General features: G+C 41.1%; 1 protein-coding gene across 1 annotated transcript; it reads right to left on the bottom strand.

The window, feature by feature from the left end:
- Positions 1-5,088: 5,088 nt before the first annotated feature.
- LOC113922330 (tubulin alpha-1A chain) lies at positions 5,089-9,299 on the bottom strand. The gene is made up of 4 exons (XM_035729161.1): positions 9,170-9,299; positions 6,898-7,120; positions 6,579-6,727; positions 5,089-6,281 (listed from the first exon to the last, which is right to left on the bottom strand). Exons 1-4 carry the CDS (start codon positions 9,170-9,172, stop codon positions 5,301-5,303), a joined length of 1,356 nt encoding a protein of 451 aa, XP_035585054.1. The 5' UTR covers positions 9,173-9,299; the 3' UTR covers positions 5,089-5,300.
- Positions 9,300-9,643: the final 344 nt, after the last annotated feature.

Here is a 9,643-nt window from a genome sequence, read left to right as displayed (position 1 = left end):
GTTGAGCATCTGACTCTTGATTTTGGCTTGGGTTATGATCCTGGGGTCCTGGGATCAAGCCCTGTGTTGGGCTCTGAGCTCAGCACAGAGTCTGCTTGTCCCTCTCCCTCTTCCCATTTGTGCACTCTCTCTCTCTCTCTCTTTCTCTCAAATAAATAAAAATAAATAAATAAAAGATACTGGGGTGCCTTGGTGGCTCAGTTGATTAGGTGTCTGCCTTTGGCTCAGGTCATGATCCCAGGGTCCTGGGATTGAGCCCTGCATCAGGCTCCCTGCTCAGCGGGGAGTCTGCTTCTCCCTCTCTCAGTTCGTGCTCTCTATCTCTCTCAAATAAATAAATAAAATCTTTACGAAAAATAAAAGATACTGAACATCACCAATCAGGGAAATGCAAATCAAAACCACAATGAGATACCACCTAATACCCATTTAAATGACTATCACCAAAAGACAAAACAACAGAAAATAACAAGTGTTGGCAAGGATATGGAGAAATTGGAACCCTTGTACACTGTTGGAATGTAACATGTATAGACTCTATGGAAGAGTATGGCAGTTCCTCAGAAATTTAAATGTAGAATTACCATATGATCTAGCAATACCATTTCTGCACATATAAATAAAATAATTAAGAGCAGGGTCTGGAAGAGATATTTATATACACATGTTCATAACGGCATTATTCACAATAGCCAGAAGGTAGAAGCAACCCCAATGTCCACAGATAAAAGATTGGATAAACAAAATGTGGTATATACATAGAATGGAATATTATTCAAACTTAAAAAGAAAGGAAATTCTGACACATGCTATAACATGGATGAACCTTGAGGATGTTATGCTAAGTGAAATAAGCTAGTCACAAAAAGACAAATATCTGATTCTCTTATTTGAAGTACCTAGAATAGTCAAATTCATGGAGACAGAAAGTAGAATGGTGGTTGCCAGAGGCTAGGGGGAGGGGGAATTGGGAAGTTATATAATGGATATAGAGTTTTAGTTTTACAAGATGAAGAGACTTCTAGAGATTGGTTGCACAACCATGTGAATGCACTTACTACTGATCTGTATATTTAAAATATGGTTAAGATGACAAATTTTATGCTATTTGTATTTTACCACAATTAAAAATAAAGTAAAATGAATATATATAAAAATAAAACAAAACAAAGTTTCAATATTATGTAATTCTAATCTTAAAAAGATCTCTTTATAGATTTATAAAATTTATTTTAAATTTATCTGTAGCACTGTACTTTATGTTGAAAGCAATTTGGTTTTTTTTTTTTAAGATTTTATGTATTCATCTGAGAGAGCGAGAGTGAGCGAGATAGAGAGAGAGAGCACAAGCCAGTGGAGAGGGACAGAGAGAGAACGTGAAGCAGACTCTCCCCTGAGCAGGGAGCCCCACTTGGGGCTCTATCCCAGCACCCTGGGATCGTGACCTGAGCTGAAGGCAGATACTTAACCGACTGACCACCCCGGTGCCCCGAAAGCAATTTGTAATTGAGAAAATAAAATACCAAAAAGTTTAAGACCTCATTCCTGAAGCTTTAGAAACTGTTTAAAAATGCTGAGTCATCTTCAGTCGCTTCTGTTTATGTTCTGTTTAGTATCCATTTATTCATTTTTTTCCAGTTTATTTTTGTTCTGTATTTAATTTTGGATGTTTTATTGTTTGTCTTCAATTCATTAATCTTTTCTTCTGTGGTGTCTAATTTACTGTTAAGCCCGTTTGGTATTTTTTAATCTCAGATATACTTTTCATCTCCAGAATTTTTATTTACTTTTCCCCTATCTCTACTTAAAACTCATCCATTTTCTTGAATATATGTAATATAATTATAACTTTTGAGGTTTTTGTGTACTAATACATTAATGAACCTTTAATTTCTGTATTTATATATAATTTCAAAACAAATAATATTACTAATATGATTACTGAAAAAAGCTTATTTTTTTGGATTTCCCTTTTTTAGGATAGATCTCTGGCTATACAATCAAATTACTGTGTGTTAAAGTCAGGTGAAATAATTTTGAATTAGCTGTGTAGTTAAGCTACAACTTGATACTTGGTTAAATTCATTTGTTTCATTTTGCTTTTAATTTTTAGAGTTTTTTTTCCACCTTGATTTAAATCTTTATTATAATTATGTTTCTATAGTCAAATGATACAACAAATACATTCAAAGTTTGGTTAGACCATGTTCCCTCCCTGTAGGTAAACATATTTTTAGTTTTTGGTTTATACTTTGTTTTTTAAACTGTGGTGAAATACATATAACATAAAATTTACCATTTTAACCCTTTCATTTATTTATTTATTATTTTTTAAAAAGATTTTATTTTTTTAAGTAATTTCTACACCCAGTGCAGGGCTTGAACTTACAACACCAAGATCAGGAGTTGCATGCTTTACAGACTGAGCCATCCAGGCACCCCCATTTTAACCTTTTTAAAGTACAATTTAGTGGCATTAAATAGATTTTCATTGTTGTACAAAATCACTACTTTTCACCTCCAGAAGTTGTTTTTTTTTTAAATATATTTATCCTTTTTAGTTATCTCTTTCTCCAACCTGGGGCTTGAACTCATGACCCTGAGATCAAGAGTAGTCACTTGCTCTTCTACTGAGCCAGTCAGGCACCCCTCAAGAACTTTTTCATCATTACAAACTGAAATTCTATATCTGTTAAACAATAACGTCCTATTATATCCCTCCCCCTAGCTCCTGGTAACCACTATTGTACTTTTTGTCTCTCTGAATTTGACTATTGTAGGTACGTCATGTAAATAAAATCAGACAGTATTTGTCCTTTTGTGTCTGGCTTATTTCACTTAGCTTATTAATATTTTCAGAGTTTATCCATGTTGTCGTATGTGTCAGAATTTCATTTCTTTTTAAGGCTGATATTATATTGTATGTACATTCTACATTTTGCTTATCCATTCATCTGTCAATGGATCTGACTTTGGCTATTGTGAATAAAGCTGTGGTGACATAGTACACAAATATGTGTTGGAGTCACTGCTTTCAGTTCTTTGGGTATATATCCAGAAGTGGAATCCTGAGATCATATATCTATGTTTAATATTTTTGAGGAACTGCTATACTGCTTTCAGTTGTTTTTTAAATCACACAAAAAATATGAGCTCACGAGTTTTCATATATTTTATATTGTTCAACCCACTGCAGTCACTATTATTTTCAATGCTCAATTTGTACCATCAATGAAAGCCCCTTCTACTTGACTTCTGTATCCTTTTGATATAACTTTGTCTTTGATTATCTTTTTTTTAAAGATTTTTATTTATTTATTTGAAAGAGAGAATGAGAGAGAGAGAATATATGAGAGGGGGTAGGGTCAGAGGGAGAAGCAGACTCCCTGCTTAGCAGGGAGCCAGATGCAGGACTCGATCCTGGGACTCCAGGATCATGACCTGAGCCGAAAGCAGTTGCTTAACCAACTGAGCCACCCAGGCGCCCTGTGTTTGATTATCTTCCTTGCTTTCTGGAATGAGAAAATATTTGGGGCTGAACTTACATATTTTCTGCTCCTGGCTTGAACATCTCTAAAACATTCTGATTCCTTTTAGTGGAAAATAGTATTTAAAGACCACCATCTGAGTGGTAGGAGTACTCATTCCTACATTGGTCCTAGGCCTTTTCAGTGGACACAATTATAAAATTTTTTCATAATAGAAAATACATAACAAATGCATACTGTTATTTACAATTAAAATTAGGATCATAGGGCTTTTATTTTTTTATTTTATACTTATCTCTTTTATCCTACACTTTACTCATTCAACCAATAATCACTGTATCTATACATCTACCATATTCCTTGTATTTTTGCTAGGTGCTGAGAGTGCACATTAAAAACTTATATTTGATCTAATTTCCACATTGTTTTTTATCTGAATAAGTGAAGCCTTTTACTCCCCCCTCCTGCCCCAGTCTATTCACATTGGCTTCTAAACTGCTAAGCAGTATTGGATTGGCTTTAAGCTAGTTGATCTTGGCTTATTTATTTTTCGTTATTTCCATTAACTTAAACTCAGATTCCAGTAACTATAGTAGTATCACACCCCTCTGTTGGCAGTGTCAAAGGAAAAACAGATTAAACAGGCTATAAATACCAAAAAAGAACTTCATCACGATATTATTCTAGAAGATAGTGTGATAGCACAAGACAGTTGGCTGTCCTTGGGTCCTTAGCCTTTTGGTCAGTTGGACTGGCAGCCCAGAGCTGTTCCTCTCACTATGTTGGTGCTGATGCATACAACTGCATGATTAGTTTTACTCTTTGAAGTTATTGGCCCATATTAAAATAATATATTTAGAGAGTTAAAATTCAGATATATAACACATTAGAGTGAGTAAATATATCAGGCTTTTCTATTGTGACATTTAGCTGAAAATAAATTTGGAAAGAAGTAAAAAACTAGGGAGCAATTGCTTGGAGAGCAGATTTCTTTTGAGAACCCAGGGCAGAGGAAGCATCATGGCACTAAACACATGCCAGGATGAGATGCATGAAAATAAACTTACCACAGGATAATGCATTTGGAATATTGACCGTTTTATGTTTGTCCTATGAGACTTGGCAGGTAACCAGACCTTTGGCTGTGTATTAGTGAATATCAATTCTAAAGAGTACTAACAGTTTAAGTAACACAGTGGAGTTAAAATTAAAGAAGAGCATAGATTTTATCTAGTGGTAATTTTTGGTTATTTTGTATTTTATGAGTAAGTTTTTTTTTTAAAGATTTTATTTATTTATTTGACAGAGACACAGTGAGAGAGGGAACACAAGCAGGGGAAGTGGAGAGGGAGAAGCAGGCTTCCTGTGGAGCAGGGAGCCCGATGCGGGGCTTGATCCCAGGACCCTGGGATCATGACCTGAGCCGAAGGTAGACGCTTAACGACTGAGCCACCCAGGCGCCCCGAATAAGTTTTATAATGTACTAGAATTTAAAATAAGTCACTTCATAGTACATGTATAAACCAGTCAACAGTTATTCTTTCTTCTCAGAACTAAATACATGAATTTCAGACACCCAAAAAGAAAACACAAGACTGAATTCATTGAAGACAGGGAATACTTTATTCAAACCCATCAGAGAAATGGACAGCTTGGGTCTGTAACAAAGCATTGTGTTTTAAAGCATAGGTCAGTAACTGTATGTGAGTATACACTGCTACATACAAATTAACTGATCAGAGCACAACTTTTCAATGTTCAAAACAGAATAAGCTTCCCTGTAAAAGCAGCACCTTTGTGACATTTTTTACTTTAGTATTCCTCTCCTTCTTCTTCACCCTCTCCTTCAACAGAATCCACACCAACCTCCTCATAATCCTTCTCCAGGGCAGCCATGTCCTCACGGGCCTCAGAAAACTCTCCTTCCTCCATGCCCTCCCCCACATACCAGTGAACAAAGGCACGCTTGGCATACATCAGGTCGAACTTGTGGTCCAGGCGAGCCCAGGCCTCAGCGATGGCTGTGGTGTTGCTCAGCATGCACACGGCCCGCTGCACCTTGGCCAGGTCTCCACCGGGCACCACAGTGGGAGGCTGGTAATTAATGCCCACTTTGAAGCCAGTGGGGCACCAGTCCACAAACTGGATGGTACGCTTGGTCTTGATGGTGGCAATGGCAGCATTGACATCTTTGGGAACCACGTCGCCACGGTACAACAGGCAGCAGGCCATGTATTTACCGTGCCGAGGGTCACATTTCACCATCTGGTTGGCCGGCTCAAAGCATGCGTTGGTGATCTCTGCTACAGAAAGCTGTTCGTGGTAGGCTTTCTCAGCAGAGATGACGGGGGCGTAGGTGGCCAGAGGGAAGTGGATGCGGGGATAGGGCACCAGGTTGGTCTGGAATTCTGTCAGATCGACATTCAGGGCTCCATCAAATCGGAGGGAAGCAGTGATGGAGGACACAATTTGACCTATCAACCTATTTAGATTAGTGTAGGTTGGGCGTTCAATATCGAGGTTTCTACGACAGATGTCATAGATGGCCTCATTGTCTACCATGAAGGCACAATCAGAGTGCTCCAGGGTGGTGTGGGTAGTGAGGATGGAGTTGTAGGGCTCAACTACAGCTGTGGAAACCTGGGGGGCTGGGTAAATGGAGAACTCCAGCTTGGACTTCTTGCCATAATCGACAGAGAGACGTTCCATCAGCAGGGAGGTGAACCCGGAACCAGTTCCCCCTCCAAAGCTGTGGAAAACCAAGAAGCCCTGAAGACCGGTGCACTGGTCAGCCTGTTAGAAAAAAGGAAGAGAGGAAACATATTGTTACTGCTCTTTGCAATATATTTTCACTTTTCATATAATTCCAGGAATACAGATCTTACTGAGCATTTGGTTAAAAATAGCTTCACTAATATCTATAAAATGACACCAAATAGTTAATGCTTTAATTGGATTTTTTTAAAAAACTATAACAGAATAGTTTACCTCACTCTATTACATTTCAGTTCTGTGTTTAAGATGAAAAGAATGTATTTCCAATGTCTTCCTTAGGATCATTATTTACTTTATTCTTGAGAATAAACCTACCAGCTTCCGAATGCGGTCCAAGACAAGGTCAATGATCTCCTTGCCGATGGTGTAGTGCCCTCGGGCGTAGTTGTTGGCAGCGTCCTCCTTGCCGGTGATGAGCTGCTCAGGGTGGAAGAGCTGCCGGTAGGTGCCGGTGCGAACTTCATCTGCAAAAGGCAAACAGAGCAGCCACCCCTCACTCACCCCCTGCACAAGCCCGCTCAACCCCAGGGTGTCCACGGAGCCTCAAGACGGACCTCCTGTCCCAGACACCCCCGCCCCCCGGCCGCCACTGTCTGGCCCCGGGAGCTCACTGGGGTCACCGAGGCCAACTCACCAATGACCGTGGGTTCCAGGTCTACAAACACGGCCCTGGGCACATGCTTGCCGGCGCCCGTCTCACTGAAGAAGGTGTTGAAGGAGTCATCTCCTCCCCCGATGGTCTTGTCACTTGGCATCTGGCCATCGGGCTGGATGCCGTGTTCCAGGCAATAGAGCTCCCAGCAGGCATTGCCGATCTGGACACCAGCCTGGCCCACGTGGATGGAGATGCACTCACGCTATAGGAAGGAAAAGAAGAAAATTGTAAAATTAGGTTATGTTAGCATTTTGAATTTTCAGTAGATTTTTGAAAATATTTCTAATTATGTACAGGTATTCTTCAAGTTTATTTGAGATTATCCCTAACTCAATAGAAATGATTAAAGAAAAGCACCTGCTACAAATGCTGCAGATGGGTGTGGTCTGAATAATAATGTTGCGCTATTTAACCCATGTGCAAGCCCATTGTTTCCAGTCATGTTGAATAGAAATTTTTTGTATTTAAAAAATATTTAAAGCACAGATTTTGTAAAATGAAGTAAATTAAATTTAATCATTAATTAATTGGAATCAATATTACTACTGCCTTCCCTTTAAATAAGGAATTTCTTCTACATGTGACTTGGTATTTTAACATGGACATCTGTGCTGCAGCTGAGGCTAGATGCCACACCCCTTTGCAGTCTATCTGCAGAATCCATTAGTGCTAAGGGACTGGAAGCTAAACAAGGTCTGCCTCCTGCATTGCTGTATTGCTGCATTTGCTGTGCCTGGTACTAGCCTGTTCTGTCTGCTACATTATTTAACAGAGTAAGTTCTATTTCCAGAAACTGCCTACATGATCTCATTGTGCTATTCTGCCAGTTTTCCTTCTCTGACCCCGGCTGGAACCATATGCCTAAATTGAAATGAATTAATGTAGATGCACTAGAACAAAAGACAGCTGGACAGAGAGTATAGTGCTTTGTCTGCAGCATTTTCATTACTTAAAAAGAAGTCTTTCCAGAATCTTCTCCACTGCAAAAGACTGAAAAATTATTAGTATCTTTAAAACAACAGTTCCTATATCAGAAAAATATCAGAAGACCTAACTAAGAATAAAAGCCCGGTGAAGGGATAATGAAATATTTATTTAAAACAACAAAATAGTATTTTCATTCTCAGGTTCTCTACGCACCAGAGAATATTCATACTTATCACGTTCAATAAGAGATTTTCTTCTCTATGGTCTTTATGGCTACAACTTCCATTGTCTATCCATTGTCTAGTCACTGACATATGGGTGGGGGCGGGGAAGGGCGTTTCCCTGCGTTCTGGGCGTTAGGGTACCCTGCCTCTCAAAGTGAGCTTTTTCTCTTGCTGAACGTGCAGCTAGCACGCAGAGACAGACGGACGGACAGACAAGACACACACACACTCCAGTCAGTCAGGGCGGGGTGGTCCCAGACCAGACTTTAAAGGGCTTGTCAAGAGAACTGTGATTTTGCATCTCAAGAAAAAAATATTTCATCTTAAGTTTTAACAGTGAATGAAAAACCTTTTAACGCCTACAGTTCTATAATGATGAAAGGCTTTTAATTAGTCTTGTGACAGGGGCGGTTTAGTGAGGGCGAACCCCGCCCAGTGGCTCTAAGGCCGGAGAAGCCAGAAACAAACAACTCCGCCCCTGCGCCGCCCTGACGCCGGCTGCCAGGGGCTCCCAACAGAAACTAACCATTTTCACCCCGCTAACAGGCGTAGAGGGATCTTTTTATACTAACCCAAGGTTCCGCTTTGTTCCTGTCCTTCTCCCTTCCCCCTCCCCCCTTCCCAGCTACACCCACTGAGCCCGGGTCCTTTTGGACGACTTCTCTCCCTCCCCCAGGGAACAACGCCAGGAAGAAAAGCCTCTCCGAATCACACGAACACAGTGCGCACAGACGCTGGGGCCGAGCAGGCGACGCCACGACCGCCTTTCCCTGCCCCAGACTCTTTCGTCACCGACAGATGGGCTGCTGGCGGCTCGGAAGGGCTCAGATAACAAGTACTCGCTCTGCGCCGCCTTTGTTCTTCCCCACGGTTCTTCTGCGCCCCGGGCGCAGTTCTGGCTGGGCTCCTGCACCCCGCACTGCGGCGGCGGCCGGGCTCGAGGATGTGGGGCAGCAAAGCTAAACCTCGCAAACAAAGCATAAAGGCTACCCTTACCCAAAGAAGCTGTAAAGGAAAAAGGGCTTAAGATTTTCCAAGTAGATCTTGGGGGACTGACCCCACCCAATGGCCACAAAGAGCCAGAGAAAGAAGATTCTTACCATGGTTGCTGCTTTGCGTCTGCCGAGCAGATGGCGGAGAGGAAGAGGAGAGGTTGTTGCTTCTTACAGCGCGACTCTTAGGCGGTCGATGTAAGAGAACCTGCGGCACATGGGCGGATGCGGCTCCCTATATACAACTCGGTCACCATGGGGATGGGCTGGGGCCTTTTCCTGTTGGTCCAGACCCCTCGATCTGCCTGGAGAAGCCACGACAGGAGAGTGGTGATTGGTGCAGGCAACATGGGATGAGGTAATCTCACCCCCACCCCCTTTTCCCTAGCATCCATAGACTGTTTGCATCCTTCAGACAAAGAGACTGTGCAAAAACAGTCAGCCGAGCATCCATTATGGGGTGGGGTTGGGCGGAGGAGGGAGAAGGGAAGAAAGAGAACTTGAATTGGATGATTTTTATATTGCTTAAACTTCATACTACAGTTAAAATCACCAATGTAGGTTTTCCCCAACACTTATATC

Source organism: Zalophus californianus, chromosome 9, assembly GCF_009762305.2.
Source record: "Zalophus californianus isolate mZalCal1 chromosome 9, mZalCal1.pri.v2, whole genome shotgun sequence".
NCBI lineage: Eukaryota > Metazoa > Chordata > Mammalia > Carnivora > Otariidae > Zalophus > Zalophus californianus.
The sequence above is the reverse complement of the archived record's forward strand: the minus strand, read 5'-3'. Positions and strand labels throughout refer to the sequence as shown.

What these genes read in the sequence shown, in the direction of transcription:
- LOC113922330 (XM_035729161.1), bottom strand. An exon ending in CCTGGAACCCACGGTCATTG is followed by an intron (nt 6,728 to 6,897) that starts GTGAGTTGGCCT and finishes TGCCTTTTGCAG; the next exon opens with ATGAAGTTCGCACCGGCACC. An exon ending in TGGACCGCATTCGGAAGCTG is followed by an intron (nt 6,282 to 6,578) that starts GTAGGTTTATTC and finishes TTTTTCTAACAG; the next exon opens with GCTGACCAGTGCACCGGTCT.